The 18,050-nt window shown below is 46.9% G+C and overlaps 1 protein-coding gene across 4 annotated transcripts in view; it reads left to right on the forward strand.

The window, feature by feature from the left end:
- Ambra1 (autophagy/beclin 1 regulator 1) overlaps positions 1-16,602 on the forward strand; it is a 188,712-nt gene extending 172,110 nt beyond the window's left edge. For all 4 annotated transcript variants that reach the window (NM_172669.3, NM_001080754.1, XM_006499253.2 and 1 more), the window contains 3 exons: positions 8,050-8,142; positions 9,167-9,360; positions 15,080-16,602. In NM_172669.3, the coding sequence (NP_766257.3) occupies positions 8,050-8,142; positions 9,167-9,360; positions 15,080-15,576 (784 nt within the window). In that variant the 3' untranslated portion in view covers positions 15,577-16,602. The remainder of the gene's footprint in view (positions 1-8,049; positions 8,143-9,166; positions 9,361-15,079) is intronic.
- Positions 16,603-18,050: the final 1,448 nt, after the last annotated feature.

The following is an 18,050-nucleotide window of genomic DNA, read 5'->3' on the forward strand; positions in this document are numbered from 1 at the left end:
GAAGCTGTAGCTCAGAATAGTGGCAGCAGACTGAAAAACTCAGTGTAAAGTCATGGTGATGATTCTCTGCCTTTGAAGTGAGGAAGAAAGGCGAGCAGGAGCACATCTGACCTAATGACACCCTTTTCCCTTCTCCGGCTTTTTGAGGGATAGAGGTCTCTTCAGCCACATACTCGAGATCCTGGAATCAGCCTGATTTATTATTAGTTTCTAGACCCAGCCAGGTGGAGAGTGTGAAGCTCTGCTTCACTGCAGAGCAGGCTGATTGCTGTGTGTGAGGCACTGCGGGGTTCCTGCTGACTAAATGCCACTTCTGTCTCCAGGCTGCCCTAATGCTGCTCTTCACTCAGTGCAGTCTTCTAGAGTGTTGTACAGGCCCGAGTGCTTGTTGTGACTGTTGTTCAAGGCTTTTGACCTTTGGGAGTGCCCACATTGTCTTTATTTCTATTTATTTATTTTTCCAGACAAGATCTTATGTATTCAGTCTAGCCTCAGAATTTATATCACCAAGGAAGATTGTGAACTTCTGACCCTCTTTGCCTCCACCTTCCAGGTGCTGAGATTATAGCCATGTGACATCATACCCAGTTTATGTTGTACTAAGGCTTTGTACATTAATTTGCTAGGTAACCATTTTTCAACTGATCTATATCCTCACCTTCCATATTGCCTTTGTGCTTTGGGGGGACCTTGATGTGGGGAGGAGGGGTTGTTTGTTTGCTTGCTTGCTTGCTTGCTTGCTTGCTTTTCCTGTTTTGGATAAGTTCTTGTGGCCTGGTAGTTATCTGGTGATTGACCCTATCAGCTCTCAGCTGAGTTGACAGTGGCATTAGGGAGGGAAAACCTGGTTCATTACAACCAGCAGTATCTTGATTCCATCTTGAATATTTGGATACCCTCCCCAAAAGAGGTTGCTGTCTGTAACTCTGACCCAGTGAAGTTGCTCTTGTAGAAGGGAGAGGGCCTTGTTCTGAATGCTACTTGCTCCTAAGTGTCTATGTCCAGGAATGCTCTCTCACTACTCCCTTGTGTCTTTCCATAACAAAGCCTACATACATCTCTGAGCTGCTTTTAGTACAGATGCTGGACCTAACACTTTGTGCCCTTTCTCTCTGCTGTCTCTGGTCCAGAATCTGTGTGGGTTCTCAAGTACTTTTCCCCAAACCACATGAAGCTGGCTGGCTATCTTATTTCTTCTTCTTAGGAATTCCTAAGATAAATCTAGTAGATATCCTTTCCAAAATCGGTATAGAATTCTGGACTAGAATTTTATTCATGCCAACATTATAGTTAGAGGCATTTCTTTTCCTGTTTTTTCCACAATCTGGTTTTACCCTTGGCTCTCACAACTCACCTTTGTCCCTAGCAAAGTACTCTAGGCCTCTCCCTTGCAAAGCGATGCCCCTCCAGAGGCACTCTCTAACCCAGTTTGTAGTCACCCCTCCTCCTAGATGCCATGCCTCAAACCCTAGCCCACGTATTTGGTGTGAGTCACAGACTCCTCAGCCAAACATGAAGGTGGCTTTGGCCTCTATTTTCTCTCTTCTCCCCATATGTTGTCTTCAGCATCCCAGAGTCTTACTGAGCCTAAAACATCTTGGGCTTCTAGGAGCTCAAGCCTATTCCTAAATAAAAATGGGCACTAGACCATGGGACAGTCCTATCCCAGGCCAAATGGGGGTAACTTACCCACCAGTTATGATTCTGCTATTTATTTATTCTGATTGTTTGGGACCCTGTAGCTGTAAGACAGGAAATTTAGGGTCTCATAAACATTTAGCCTGGATGAGACTTTGTCTTAAGTTCTTCAAAGTTACCCCAAGATCTTCGTATGTAGCCATGGCTGGCTGACCTTGACACATATTATAGCCTAGAGTTCCTCAAACTCCCCAATCACAGGCACTTTCCACTATACTGGACTTAAAGCTTAGCCATATCTTTTATTTTTACTGCAGGCAAAGTAAGAATGTTATCTTAGGCCTCCCCACAGATCACTGTTAGAATTGGGCCTCTTAATTTTCCAATTGAGATCTCTTTCCTACAAATGATATTTAAGCCTTTTCTCTTTAAAAATCCTTCTAAAACCACGTATGGTGTTGCATGCCTATAATCCCATCACCCAAGTGGCTGAAGCAAGAGAATTGTGTTGAGTTTGAACATGGGTTGGATAGCAAGACTCTATTTCAAAAAATGAAACGTAAAACAAAAGCCTTTGAGATGTCTTTTTTCTTTTTTTAAAGAAAGCAATATATTCTCTCCTGCATAAAAATATACCACAGGAACACACCCATGCTTTTATAATTCCCTAAGACCTCTAGGTCCTATTTAGGTGAACCGGGTGTCTGGGGCATTGGGAAAAAGGAAATAAGCCAGTGTTAACATCTGTGATTGATAGGCCTCTTGCCTAGACGAAGAACAAATAGAGAACTAGCAGCTTAGAGTACCAGTCTGTTTCATAGGCAGCTGCTTAAGGCTTGCTGTCTGTCCCAGTGTGACGCAGTTCCCTGGCACACCCATTCCCAAGGGCACAGAATCTAGCCCACCAGCTGGGCCAAGATTGCAGCCCTCCCCCAAAACAGGTGGTTGTCTGCCTTTGTCCAGGCACAGGCAGCTGCACTGCATTTTGTGCTCTCAGTGCTGCTCTTCATTCTTTTCCATTGTCTCAGCCTCAGTCCTCAGCCAAGCACAAAGACTGGGAACAAGCTTCTTGGGTATCTCTTGTAAAGTCCTACTTGTCACCCTAGGAAAGAGCTCTTAGGACTCCCTTGAGCCTGCACCAGGCTCTCACGCCATGATGGCAGAAGCTCAGTAACCCCTTTCCCCTTCCTGGTAATGAGCTGTGCACTACTTCCAAGCCGCTGTGCCTCTGGCTGATTGCCAGCCTAGCCAGCACCACTGAGCCTCACAGTGAATGTAAGGACCACTGCTGGCTTCATGGCTTCCCTGTAAATGAGGGTGAGGGGAGATGTTACTAGACAGAAGGCAGAATAGAGTTTAGCAGAAGAGAAGCAACCTGAGTGTGGAGTGCCTGGAACCTTGGCTAAGGACGGCACTCCTTATAAAGCCTCAGTTCAGTCAGGGGGAGCTACCTGTGTGAATGGTAATTATAATCAAGCATTATTAACCAAGGAGGGGAAAGGCATAATTTGGAACGAAAAAGGGAGCCAGAACTGCCACAGAGAGACTGTTTCAGGCTAGCCAGGAGAGTCAGGTGCCAGGACTTTCCCTCACCATAGAGATGGTGCAAATAACTGCTAGTCGTCCTGGAAGCAGTCATCAGAGACATCCCTGAGATGTCAGATGAGGAGTGCTCTTAGGAACTTGGGGAGTTCCAAGCCACAGATTGTGTGAACAGAACATTGGGATCACTGAGAAAGCAAGGCTGGCTTTTCCTTCTACTCAAGGAGCCCAGGAGGGCCCCAGCAGTGAGACTGATTGAGCCACACCCAGAAACACAGCCTAGAGAGCCTGCTGAAGAGAACTGGGTGCTGTGTAGAAGTCCATTTGAAACACTGCTTCTTGTAGACCTTCTCAGTCTTTTGTATGTTTGTCTAGCTCCCAAGAAGAACCTAGAACAGTGTCTCAATCGTCCTTACCAAGTCCCAAGAAAGAAAGAGCTGGCTGAAAATCATTCTTTAACTAAAATGCAGAATCCGTGACATTTAGTTACCAGAAAAGGTCTCATCAACTCTGATCCTTGAGTACAGTACTCAGATAGGAGATCAAGTCCAAAACGTGCTTGCCATTGTCAGGCTCACTGGCCACAAAAACAGGGCAGTGAGACAGGGCTCATACTCAAGACCCTCCATCCTTACCCTCCCAGATGCTAGGAGTACAGGTCTGTACCTGTAATTACACACCCAGTTGTGACGTCTTCCGTAAGTAGCCTAGTCCACAGCTCATAAGGGATGGTACATGCAGCGAGTCCATGACTTGCAGTGTCTTGTTGATGGTCCCAGAACAGACTGGTTCTTCCAGAGTTTCCGTTCTGAGACAGGAAGAAGGCTCCTGGCCACAGTACATGATTTGTTGTAGGCTTGCTGTGAGCAGTTTGTTGTCACTAACTAACCCTGAGTAACAGGAATTACAGAGGAGGGATTTGGCAGAGGCCCACATGGTATTGCAACCTGTCAATAAATCTTGACAAGTTTGTACATCCAAGGCTTCTTGGCAGCTGGCTTCACATAGAGATAATGCAGCCAGGATTTGCTCACCAAAAAGTGCTATTTTGAGAAGATCTGCAGTTTGTCTCTGGCCATTTGTCTTTTCCTAATGCAAGGCTACCTCTCTCCTTTGCTCTCCAGTAGTCTTTAGACCACAGGAATAACTCTGTAGAAATGAGACTGTACTCTATAGAGAGGTCTAGTTAAAAGTTCAGTGAGCATGAGGTATACAAGCATGTAAGAGAGTAGAGAAAGAGTAAGCTAGCATTCCCTCAGGTGAAACCTCTACCAGAATGACAGGCTCTGTGCAGCTAGATCTAGGGTCTCCCCAATTCTGCTGCCTTCTGCACATAGCAGCCCAACCTTCCACTGTAGTCCTTGCTCATTCATGCCTGTGCTGACTCATCAGGATTGGAAAAGAAGCCCCTCAAACTTCTCCCCAAACTCATCTTCTTCTAGCTGACTTCCATCTCTTGTTCCCTAGGGATGTTCTGTTGTCAAAAGAGAGTGACACTGTCCCCAGGTTGCAAACTGATATACTAGAGTATATCATAATCTATTTAGGCTGCCTTAGCAAAACACATAGACCTGGTGGCTTAAACAACAAATACTGATTTTCTTACAGTTCTGGAGGTTGGAATGACAACCATCAGAGGTTTCCTGAGAGGGCTGACTTCCTTGTTTATAGGTGCCTACCATCTCACCATGCCATTACTGAGCCTCTAAGAGAGAGTCCTTTCTTCCTCTTCTTGTTACACCATAGTCCTATCAGGTTAGGACCCATCCTCATGTCCTCCCTTAACCTTCTAAACACTGGTGTTGGAGTTTAGAATAGGAAGTTGGAAGAACAGAGCTCTTCAGGAACTTGATTTCCTGACTTGTTTAGCAGAACTTTGGGGTAATTTAGATATCATTTAGGCTGTCTATGAGAGCTAATTAGTGAACTTTAAAAACTTGTTTGGTTGGTTAGATATATCAGTGAGTGAAGGTACAACTCCCACACATTATCCTCAAAACCTTCACGTGCCTGCCATACCATGAGACACACACACTATACTAGATAAATATTTAATAATATTTAATAAATACAAAATGCCTATTTTAGGAGGGGTTGGAGAGATGGCTCAATAGTTAAGAGCACCCACTGTTCTTTTTATTTTAATTGGATTTTTTTCTTTTTTTTTTTTTTTAATTAGTTTGTTTGGTTAGACAGTTTCTCTGTGTAGTCCTGGCTGTCCTAGAACTCACTCTATAAACCATGCTAGCCTTCAACTTAGAGATCCACCTGGCTCTGCCTCCTGAATGCTGAGATTTGCATGTACTGCTACTGCCCAGCTGAAAAAAAAATGTTTATGCAATATATTCTGATAATTTTCCTCTCCACCAACTCTTCTCAGACTCTCCCCATTCATCCAACTCCACATCCTTTGTCTCTCTCTCTCTTAAAAAACAAAAACAAGGCTGCTGGTGAGATGGCTCAGTGGGTAAGAGCACCCGACTGCTCTTCCGAAGCTCCAGAGTTCAAATCCCAGCAACCACATGGTGGCTCACAACCATCCGTAACAAGATCTGACTCCCTCTTCTGGTGTGTCTGAAGACAGCTACAGTGTACTTACATATAATAATAAATAAATCTTTAAAAAAAAAAAAAAAACAAAAAAAAAAAAACAAAAACAAAAAGAAAGCAGGAAACACAAACACACAAAACCATATAAATGGAAACTAGAATATACAAGTAAAAGAAACAGTGGGACAAACTAGTACCCAGACAAAGCAATGCAAGACGAAAGTCTACATAAATATCTCTGAGCTAATCTTGTGTTGGCCAACTGCTCCTGGGCATGAACCTTAACTTGAAGTGTGGTTAATATTCCCAGTGAAACGTGATTGGAGAAAATTAACTTTTTCTTTGCAAGCAGCTATCATTGTGAGTGGCTTCTTGGCTAGAAGTGGTAACCATGTCTACTTTTCCCGTCTTAGCACTGGGAGCTCATCTAGCTTGAACCTGTCCAGGTCCTGTGCATATTACCACAGTCTCTGTGAGTCTGTATGTACATCAGTCCTGTTACAGCTGGGGAATAATATTTCCTTAGAGTCATCCTCCACCTCTAGCTCTTAGAATCTCTCCTCCACCTCCTCTGCATAGCTCTCTGGGCCCTGAGGGGAAGAGTTTGATGAAGACATCCCATTTAGGAGTGAGTGTTCCAAAGTCTCTTATTCTCTGCACATCGTCTAGTTGTGGGTTTCTGTGTTGATTATCATCTACTGCATCATCTACAACTGCTCTGATGATGGCAGAGTGAAGCACTGCCTGTGGGTAGAGCACAATGTCATTAGGATTATTTTACTGTTGTGTTCTTTTAACAGATGATAGTGTTGGTTTTCCTCTAGGCCAACTGGTATCAGTCTCAGGGTTTTGACCACCTAGCAGTATCAGGCAGGGGTTCCATTTCATGGGGTGAAATTAAATAACTTAGATCCAGTTACTGAGTGGTTGGCTACTTCCACAACATGTAAGCCATGATTGCACCAGCATGTCTCTCTGGGTTCAATTCCTAGCACTTCCCTGGCAGCTAATAACAAGCTGATAACAAGTTCTGGGGGATCCAACACCCTTGTTTGGCTTCAACAGGCCCCAAACATGCCTCTGGTGCACATATGTAAGTTGAAGCACTCACACATACATATAAAATAAAAAGAAATCTTTAAAAACCAGCCAACCCCCCTGCCGGGCAGAAGTAGGCAGATTTCTGAGTTTGAGGCTAGCCTAGTCTGTAGAGTGAGTTCCCGGACAGCCAGAGATACACAGAAAAACCCTGTCTCAAAACAACAACAACAACAAATAACAACAACAACAACAAAACAAAACAAAAAACATAAAACAACCCCCTTTCCCACTTCTTGTTCCTACAGCCATCACTAGTGTTCTCAGCCAGTGTCTGTTACAAGGCAATACTTCATCAGAGAAGGATCTTTAATTTTCTCTTCATTTATTTTGTGATACAGTTTCATATAGCCTAGACTAGCCTGGAATTCTCAATCTTTCTACCTTTATCTCCCACGTTGCTAGCAGTATAGTTAGTTACCATTCTGCCTGGCTAGGGAGGACTCTTCCAAAGCAAGATAGTCTGTGTCTGTGTTGGTAAAGATTTAACCTGGGGCGTTATGCATGCTAGCTAGGTACTTTATTAGTACTGAATCCCCAGAAGCTGTTTGTGTTTAGGGATCTCCATTGTCATGTAGGACTGTAGCTTTTGGTGACAAGTCTGTGTAGAAAAGGAAGTGATCACTGCTTCCCTCTGGCTTGGGGAGAAGCTGCCTGATAAGACTTGGTAGCCCTGGGGAACACAGCAGGTAGAGCACTGCAGACAGTCCACCTGAACTACAGCTTGACCTGCTGAGCCTGGCCATGGAGGCTCTCCAGCCATTCATCTCGGGTACATAAGGTTGTTGAGGTGCTTCTGTTCTCTCTCTCGGCCTCTTATCAACCCGAGAGGACTTGGGCACAAGTGACTGCTTTCTGAGGACTGAGTTCATCCTTCTGACAGCTGTCCATGGCACATTTCTCCAGTAAGTCCCCTCCAGCCTCTTGTTCACTGTCTCTACCAGTGTGTTTCTAAAAGATACTTAGAACTTGCAGCATATCTGATATTGGTATTTTTATTGCCTCTTGGCTCCAAGAAGAAGCCTATTGAAGGCATTTGGGATATTCAACATATATGAGATGCTCCAATATTGAGCACCCTATTGCTGGAGCTTTCTGGACCTTCTCCTTTCTGAATGGACCACCCCACCACAGCCCCCAAGTCCAGGACTTGTCAAGAATTCCTGACCACTTCTGATACCTTTCACCTTTTATTTCTCACTTTTCCCAATGGATCATCAGGGCCTTAAACTCTGGCATCGAGTACTACTGGGACCAGCTAAGTGAAACAGTCTTCACTGTCCACTCAAGTAGCAGGAGCAGCGAGCGGCCTGGGTAAGCTAAAGTCGGAAAGTCCTGTGTTTGAGGGTCTCTGGATGTTTGCTCAACCATAGCAGCCTTTCCTTGATCTGTTACCTGTCTTAGGCTTTTACGTACAGTCAAAAGAAGACAGAGACTAAAGAGATTGCTTGGTGCTTAGGAGTACATACTGCTTTTATAGGACCTGAATTTAGTTCCCAGCCCTATATCAGGCAACTTACAACCACTTGCAACTCCAGGTCTAGGGATGCCTGATGCCTCTGGTCTCTGTGGGCACTCATATCTGCATTCATATCCTCATACCCATACACAAATGTATGTCACGTAATTGCAAAAGAAGACAAAACCCTTACTCTTGGAGTCTTATTGTAGAACACATGCCTTCTCTAATTCTGGCCATGGTGTCTGTGCACACTTGGAGTGAAAATAAGGAGCCCAGGAGAAAAACTCTGCCCTGTGAAATCTGCTCATTTGCCCAAGGAGAATTGAGGAGTGGAGTATTGCTTTAAGATGACTAGGGGCCACAAGGACCAAGTTGCTAATGGCTATAGCCCATGGGCCACTGAAAATAGAAATCTGGCACTAATCATCTTTTTTCACTTAATCCACTAGTGAAACCCAGGACATTATAAAAACAAAGTACTGGTTCAGTGGGAGACCTAAGGCAGGTGCTGTTTGCTCTAGGGACTGCAGAGTACAGCTAGAAAAATAATCCCAGAAGAAGCTAAAAGTGAGGATATGGTGAGTCTCAGAAGTCTGGAACTCAGCTGTCCTGCCTGTCCTAGGCTCAAAAGTCTATGTCTGAGAAATATTTTAAAAAAAAAAAAAAAAGGCGAGCACTACTCTGGCTCCTGGGCTTTATTTGTGGGTAGCTGTGCTCTCAACCTACCAGGCTTTTTTTTCATGGCTCCCATGAAGAAGTACTTGTAGTATCATGACTCTCCCTTCTTAGGCTGTGGGCCTGGAATTGGTATGGAATTCAAGACTTCTGGAAAGGACCCACCCCAAGCTCTTCTGACTTCTTATCCTTTTCACCTAGAACCAGCAGAGCCACGTGGCGGACAGACAGAGACATGGGTTTGATGAATGCAATTGGGCTGCAGCCTCGGAACCCAACCACCTCTGTGACATCTCAGGGCACCCAGACTCTGGCCCTCCAGTTGCAGAACGCTGAAACACAGACTGAGAGGGAGGAAGAGGAACCAGGGGCAGCATCTTCAGGTCCTGGTGAAGGTAGGAGCCAGGGACATCTGACTGAAAATCATCTGTCCTCTCGGGGAGAATAAGACCTATGCTCATGGAGGACCAAAGAGCATGCGTGGAAAGTGAGATTCCATAGGGAGTGCTCCTTCCAGAGCCAAGGCAGGGTCCCTAGCTTATCTCCCCTCAGCTAGCATGGCATATTGGTACTGCTCAAGTGAAATTCTTGGTGCTCCTCTGGTAGCAGTGTTTTGATGTTGTTGTAGATACAGCTGGGCATACCAGCAGTCCTTCCTCTCACCTACTTCAGGTATGACACAGTCAGCATCAGCCGCGCTTTCTGCTGGCCTCACACATTTAAGAACCAATTAGCACTTCCCAGTGGTAGGGCTCAAGCCACTTTGTAACCCATCAGCAGCTGCGTTCAGCAGGCTGTTCTCACTCTCCTTACCTCCTACCTCTAGCCCCTTGCTGCTCCTAGTTCTACACAAGGTAGCGTCTAAACAGACTTTCTAGTTCTCATCAAGCTATTTGCTTGAAAGACAATGGAAGGAGAAGCCCTGATGTGCATCAGGCCAAGAGTAACAAAGCTGCTGATATTGCCTCCAGGGAATAGCTTTCTACACTGCTGCTCTCCATGGGCCCTTTCCTTCTCCCTGCCATGAACTGAAATGTTCAGAGTTAAATCCCTTTTCTCATCTGCAGCCTAGTCCATCTCTCACATCTGAAGCCCAGGGCTCTTTATGGAGTAGAAACCCCTTGCTAGGGACATGAGCAGCTGGCAGTATTAGCTGAGCCAACCAGCTGCAGCCTTGAGCCTAAGTGAGATGGAGGAGGAAGAGGAGGAGGAAGAAGAGGAAGAGACAGATGAAATCTCATTCAGCCATCTCCAGGCCCATTTTTGCAGGGATTTATGGACTCTGAGCCACCCTGGAATCTCTGAAGCTCATTCCCAGAAGTTTAGGTTCTAAGTGCTCAAGGAACCACTGCTTCTCCAGCAGAGCCGGAAAGTCCTCTCAGCTGGGGCAGTGGTCTCTTAAGAGGACCTGATGAGGCAAGTATCATGGAGATTTACCCACTCGGAAGAGATTCTAAGAATGAGCTTCCATGCTTCCCCTCAGAGCTTGGAGGTGAGAGATGCTAAATAGCCAACAGCTAGGCAGCTGGCACCTTCAGTGTGATAGGGATCTTGGGAGGGACAAGGAGGGGCCAGGGAAGCCGAGTCCTTGAGCTGAGTAATAGTTAGACAGAATGTGCTGGCAGGAGCATTTGAGCATGTGCAAGAACCCTGAGTTGGAAACTATATCATGTGGACAGAGGCCCACTAGCAGGTGTTTTGTTTGAGGAAAGCCTGGCACACATTGAGAATTGAGGCTAGCTGTATGTGCAGAGTTGCTTATAGAATTCCCAGGTGGAGGGCGACTTCTGTCTGAAAGGTAAAGTACAGCGGTGGCTGTGAGCAGAATTTGCTGCTGAAGAGATGTGTACCTCCTAGTGTCTGACCTCCCACAAGAATCCTGTCTTTGTCTTGCTGATTTTGGACTGCAGTTTATTTCTTCTTGTTTGAGAGTTGGGGACTAGGGTGGGTAGAAGGGTAGAAGCAGACTTTTTCAGGTTTTAAGGGCTTGAACCTTATTTCCTGTTGCTCCCCATCTCTGGCTTCCTTAAAGCAGAGCAGGAAGTTGCTGGTCCAGAAGCCCAGCAGACAGCAGCATCAGGAATCCTGGCAGAACCGGAAGCTTCTGTCCTCAGCCCTGCAAGCTTCCTTCTCTCAGAGCTCCAGACACCACCACCACCACCACACACACACACACACACAGAACCAGCTTCTCCACGAATAATAGCCCATTTCAAAAACTAGACAGAAAGGGAAGGTGAGCTGCAAGAGGAAGTGAGGGGTTGGTTGCTAAGTGCCCTCTGGGACCCTGATTCCAGATACTGGTTGTCAGGGTTCTCCTTATCTGCACTGTCTCATCCAGAGGCAGGCGCAATAGCTCCTCACTCTTTAAGTAGACTGAACTTGTGGCCAGGTCTCCAGGGGCATACATAGGAGAAGCCTAGTTGAAGTTAGCCCTCTGGGCTTGGCTGTATACCACCCCACCTCACACACCCAGGCTTACCAGGGCCTGGATTTGTTATTGAGAACCAGATCTGGTTGTAGTAATCATTGTCCTGTAGCCAGCCACTCCTTAAATTATATAAACCCAATAGAACCTGTCTGCTTCTCGCTTTCTTTTTCTGAAACTCTGAGAGTCTGGGAGTGTAGCTCAGAGGTAGAGCACATGTGTGAGGTGCTGTTCACTTGCTTGTACTCCCACCTCTCCAAACAACTAAGAGCCGCTCAGCCAGTTGTAACACTTGAGAAACTCTCCACAAGGGAATTTGCTCTTATGCTTGCCAGGCTTTAAGCAGGAAGTTGTGTTGGAGCCGCTGTGGGACGTGAATGTGAGTTACCCTGCCACACGCTGCCCTACTCTCTGTCCAGGAGGCAGCACAGAGAGTGAGAAAAGCTCACTGTGCTCCCAGCTCTGGTGCACATGGAGTACATGGCCAGCATGCAGTTGGCATTCAAGTAGTGTGTAGAACAAATGAATGGAACCACAGGAGGCCCTGTCTCCCTGCTTCTTGGAGAACTCCATGGCTCTGCCTCTCAGCCTTGGGCCTTTTTCTGTTGTGGTGAAGACAAAAGTTAAAACAGCATTCACAGTTCAGGCCTCAGGCTAGGGAAAAACAAGTGCCATTATGGAAGAGCTAGAACATTGCACGTGCACGTGCACGTGTACACACACACACACACACACACACACACATATATGATGGGAAGTACACGGTCTTAGTTCCCAGTTCCTTTCTCCTCCTTGGCTGTATACCACTCCCAGAATTAAATGCAGCTGAAGGGCATTATGGGAAGTTGCTGATCCCACCTGTCTTCTGCATTCAGAACTTGCCAAGGAAACAGTCTACCAACAGCACTAAAACAGTCTCCTGTTTTTGAAACTCTAAAAGAAATACATAAGCTCCTGGGGAAGAGGCAGCAGAGTTGCCCACTGTGGTCACCATTGCTCAGATGCAGGTCCAGTGGGGCCTCAGGCTTTCTTTCCTCATGAGAATATACCAGCTGCCTCTTAGCCTCACCTTATCATTCTAAGAGAGAAACACAGTTTAGGATTTTGGGCTGAGGCTGCTCACACTCAGCCCCAGCAGCTGTTACATGCCCATCTCTCAATGTCCCATCCACTATTTTTCAGCGTCTCATTATTTTTCCTTTGTCTCATTGTAAGAAGCACCATGAACTGACAGGTTTTAGACAAGGAATCACGTGAACCATATAATGGCGCCTCGTCCCTCAAAGGGCAAGTCCATAAGGGAAGCAGACATAGAAAGATTTCTCCTGAAGCAGAATAAGACCTAGTTTTAAAGTTGCCTTGAGTCTGGAGCTGCTATGTGCAGCCTGGCAGATAGACATTTCATCCTAGACCATGTATTAGCACTGCCCAGAGATGAATAAGATCTCCAGGAAGGTCCAGCAGCAAGAGATGTAGTCACTAGTAACTGAGTCAGAGAAAAGGTATGTAGCATGAGTGAAAGATGTGGCATTTATACTGACTCCTGAACCTGAGCTTGTATAGTATCTCAGTATGCATAGTCAGGGAGCAGAGCTGGGTCAGCTTTAGAAAAGACTGTTATGTGCATTGATTGAATAGGTCAAGAAAATGATGAGGGTCTAGTCAGAAAGTCCTCAACTGTCAAAGAGATTTTTGAGAGCACTGGAGATGCTGAGCTTTGAGCAGTTGTGGCCTTAACTAGAGCTCGGTTAACTAAGAATTAGAGGTAAAAGTGGGCAGATCTCTGAATTCAAGGTCAACCTGGTCTACTGATCAAGTCTCAGAACAGCCAGAGCTACACAGAGAAACCTTGTGTTACTCAGGGGGAAAAAGAACTAGACCCATAGTGACAACACCTGGAAATAGGATGGAAAGAGAGAAGAGAGGCAGTTAGGAAGTAGCCAAGTGGGGGAGTCGGGGAGTCACGGACAGGCAACAGAAAAAGACAGAGTCTTATACTTGAGTGCTGATCACAAGGCACTTTGGGGCTGGGCTTGGGTAGTTTTTCTCTCCCTGGAAACAACCACTGGGAAGTTCTAGGATTTGAACAGACAGAATTATCATGATGGGTTCAATGCCCATAGGCCCCAGACCAGCCCACTACAGATCTCCAAGAAACAGGAAGAGTCCTCAGAGAGCTCTTGGGAAACCGTGGAGATTGCCTGACCCATAGGAAGGACCATAGGAAGGGCAGCTCATAGATGGAGGCTTCACTGGCACTGAGTGAGGGCTAGCTTGCCTTCTCCCTTGCCTTGTCCTGTTATTTGAAAGTTTGGTCCTTAGGACTCAGAGCCCTTCCGGTTTCCTATCTTCTGAATGTAAAGCTGGAGCCTAGCTATTCAGGGCAGATAGAGGAGGGCAGCTGTCATGGGGGTTAAGAACAGTTTCCTGGGATGTCAGGAAAAGCCAGCTGAATAAAAGCCAAAGCCTGGGTAGAGTCCTCACTGCTTAGAGCTGAGGAAAATGGATCAAGACCCAGAGGAAGAAATGTGAGCGATTATCTGCCAGGTCCTATGCAAGAGAGATGGGGCCTTAGACAGAGTTAAGTCATGAAGTAATGAAGGTAACTGACCTAGAAGTCTAAGACAAATAAGCAAACAGAGAAAAGACTTAGGGCAAGGGACAAAGAAAACCTTGTAAAACCAGCTAGTAACAGGTAACCTTGAGTTACCTGTCATCCATGAGTACTTCAAAACCAAGGAATTCCAAAGTGGGCAGGGTAGTGAAAGGAGACGAATCAACACTCTGATGGAGCTGGTCCTGGTCTGGCAGCTGGGAGCCTTGACTGTAGCTGCGCAGCTTGGTGAGGAGTAGAGAAGACTTGAGGTAGAAGTTCTGCTGCTTCCTGCGTACCAGTTATCTGGACAAGCATTTCCTCTCCAGCACTATACACGTACTGAGTGAGGGTCTTGGCCAAGTCCAGCCAGCCATCGGCTGGACTGTGAATGTCCAGGTCTCATAGGGGAACACACCTATGTTATCCAGGGCTGCAAGTTGGTATCACAGCTGGCAGTTGGTTCTCTCCAGGAAATGTGGTATCAGGCATACAGCCCAGGGAGAACAGTAACTAGGAGATAATGTATGAAGACCCATGGGTAAAGGGAGAAAAGAGGCAACAGAACTTCTAGGGGCATTTAAATGCTCTCAGAAGATAACAAGAACAGAGCAAAGATAACGTTGAAATAAAGCCTGGCAGACTGCCTTTGAACCACCTCCTGCAGGCCAAAGACAGGACCAGGTCTGAAAGTCACCCCATATAGGGACAGACACGGCAAACTGTCCAGTCTTCTCCTTTGCCTCTTTTCAAAGCAACCTGCATTCTGAAAGGGGCTAGAAGGGTTCACTAAAGCCAAGCCCTCACCTTGGTCCAAGCTCTGCTGACAGACGCATAAAACTTGGCCTTTTCCTCCCCAGTAAAGCAGAGGTGTGAAGAGCAGTCCTTGGGACTCAACTCTTGTCCTGCTCTTAGGACTTCAGTTTTCACAGTGGTGAGGGTGGCCTTAATCCTGTTGTTTGTTTGTTTGTTTGTTTGTTTGTTTGTTTGTTTGTTTTACCTACAATCCCCCAGTGTCTGCTAGCTCCTGCGCCTGACTCAGAGGCTCAGATCAGCAACTAACTCCTTCTTTCTTCTGCTTTGTACCTTCCAGGCGAGGGCTCAGAATATGGTGGCAGTGGGGAAGATGCCCTCAGCAGGATCCAGAGGCTGATGGCCGAGGGTGGCATGACAGCTGTGGTACAACGGGAACAGAGCACCACCATGGCCTCCATGGGTGGCTTTGGCAACAACATCATCGTTAGCCACCGCATTCACCGCAGCTCCCAGACAGGCACAGAGTCAGGGGCTGCTCGTACCTCCTCACCCCAGCCCTCCACCTCTCGAGGACTGCCATCAGAACCTGGGCAACTGGCAGAGCGAGCGCTAAGCCCCCGGACAGCCTCCTGGGACCAGCCTAGTACCTCTGGGAGGGAACTACCCCAGCCAGCCCTGTCCTCTTCCTCCCCTGTCCCCATTCCAGTCCCCCTTGCCAGCAATGAGGGACCAACCATGCACTGCAATGTGACCAATAACAGTCACCTTCCTGAGGGTGATGGTAGCAACAGGGGGGAAGCTGCAGGCCCTAGTGGAGAGCCACAGAACCGATAGAGACAAAATGAGGCACTGGTACCTCCCTCAAGCTGCTGAGCAGAAGCAGGACCTCACAGCTGACTGGGAACTGTACACACAGAAGAGCTGATGCCTGCATCCAGGAACAGGAGGAATGAGAGGGTGGGGCATGGAGCCAGTGGATAAGGGGGCAGTCCAAGGGGCAAGGCTGGCCTGGGGTACTAGAGCCTTCCATGATCTAGAGCCCAGAAGAACCACACTGCTGAGCCTGGTGTGAATGAAGAAGCAAGTGGGTGTCTCTGCTATGAACCCCCATTTCTCCTAGGATCACTGGCCTAGGGGACTCAAACAACCCTGGGCAGAAGCCCCAGAAGAGTAAAGTCTTCCAGATTTAGACCACACCATCCTGGACAGAATGGTGGGACAGTTCTCCCCTGCCCACTACTGGAGGGACAAGCCACCAGGAGCAGAGGAGCAACACCCCCCCCCCATTGCTTCCATCTCTAAACCTTCCAGAGTTCCAGCCTCTCTCATCCTCTTAGCCCACAGAGATGGAAAAGTCAGGCACAGCTTCCATGTCAGTGACTTATGCTCACCAAATGCGGACACCTGTGGAGTGAAGGAAATAGCCTGCTTGCCTGACACAGAATGGAGTCAATACATGGTGGTGAACAGGTCCTCAGGAGTGGGGGTGTAGGCTGGCCCGCCCCCAGCATGTCCATCAAGCTCCCCCCTCCACAAGGCCCTCCATGCAGCACCTATGGGTGTCAGTATTACCTAAGCATAGGCCAAAGCCAGCCCAGGGCTGGAGGGAGGAGATTCCAGGTCAGAATGTGAGGTCTTGGTCTGTGATTTGAGGTGTTGCATGTGGAATCCTGAACTGTACGTGTAGTTTTTAGTGGCGAAATCAAGGCTCTGATCATTTTGTTTTTAGTATGAAAATGTGATTTCCTTTCTGTTTGTCACTCATCATAGAAACATTGTGGTGGGAGGAGAGGGGATAGTCTACTGCTAATGAGGGAGACACCAAAGATCTACATCATTAAAATGATGACACGCCCCTCACCAGGCTCCTGCTTATTTCTGCCGAGAGGGAAGGAGGGAAAGAGGTTTGGGACGGGGGTGTGGAGGACATCCAACTGGGGGGCCAGGTTTCCCTAGGCAGTTCAGTGGACCTAGTTAGTAATGGCATCCTCTTTGACCCATTAGCCCAAGTCAACTGGTTGAGGGCTGCTTCCTAGATGGATGCACATTGGGGCAGGAAGGCATGATGGAGAGAGTCATCCATATTGCTTCCTGCCAGGAGTGACAGCTGAGTCACCAAAATCTTGATTCTCTGTCCAGTCCTAGAGACCACTGGCAAATTCTGAGCAGCTAAGAGGAGACTGTGTGGGCTTGTCTGCAAGCACCCCTGAAGGAGCCATTACCCTGCCCTGTCCATGTGCTGCTTCACTTGTCAAGCCCGTTAAGAAAGTGGGAGGGAGCTGGGCGTGGTGGCACATGCCTTTAATCCCAGCACTTGGGAGGCAGAGGCAGGTGGATTTCTGAGTTCGAGGCCAGCCTGGTCTACAAAGTGAGCTCCAGGACAGCCAGGGCTACACAGAGAAACCCTGTCTTGGAAAAAAAAAAAAAGAAAGAAAGAAAGAAAGTGAGAGGGGCTTTAAAGAGGTGTAATAAAGAGCTGGAGAGATGGCCCAGCAGAGAACAACACTGGCTGCTCTTCCAGAGGACCCAGGTTCAATTCCCAGCACCTACATGACAGCTCACAACTGTCTTAACTCCTGTTCCAAGGGATCCAACACCTTCATACAGATAAACATTCAAAACACCAATATACATAAAAATATTTCTTTAAAGTATAGTAGAAAATCCAAGGAACTGCCAGCAGCTGGACTACCACAGGTAGGATACTGGGTGGAGGTGGGGATGGTGAGAATTACAGGTTCTGACACAACAAAGATGAAAACAAAAATGGCCAAGCAAGTAATGCAAACTGAGGTACTGTGAACTGTATCTGCAGTTCACTGTAGGGTACTGCCAGTGGATTGTGTCAGTAAACATCCACTAGCTGTGTGACTTTGGACAAGCCACTTGCCTTTTCTGTGCCTTGACCTTCCTTGCAGGAGTGTACTACGGAACTCCTTCAATTTACTTTCAGACCCATAAAATCAATCAAACCACTGCAACTCGCAGAGTACAGGCATCTTGAGACCTGCCTTCCTTTAAGGGAAAGAAGTTGAATTAAAATATTTGATGGGTGGAAGGACACCCACTGCCAAGCTTATTCTACTACAAACAGATGTATGCCTTGGTTTGACAGGAGAGACTCTGAATTTCTTGAGTGTAAACAATGTGCTAAGTGTGCTTGATCTACCCCCATCAAAACCCCTCAAGTAATGACTTCAGTTATCAGGACCACGTGACTAACAGCCAAGGTACACACAGCTGGGTCTGTCATCAACACAGAAGTCAAGGCACAGGGGAAACCGAACATGCTCTCTAGTTGATTGCAA

The sequence above is a fragment of the Mus musculus genome, chromosome 2 (genome assembly GCF_000001635.26).
Source record: "Mus musculus strain C57BL/6J chromosome 2, GRCm38.p6 C57BL/6J".
Classification (NCBI taxonomy): Eukaryota; Metazoa; Chordata; class Mammalia; order Rodentia; family Muridae; genus Mus; species Mus musculus.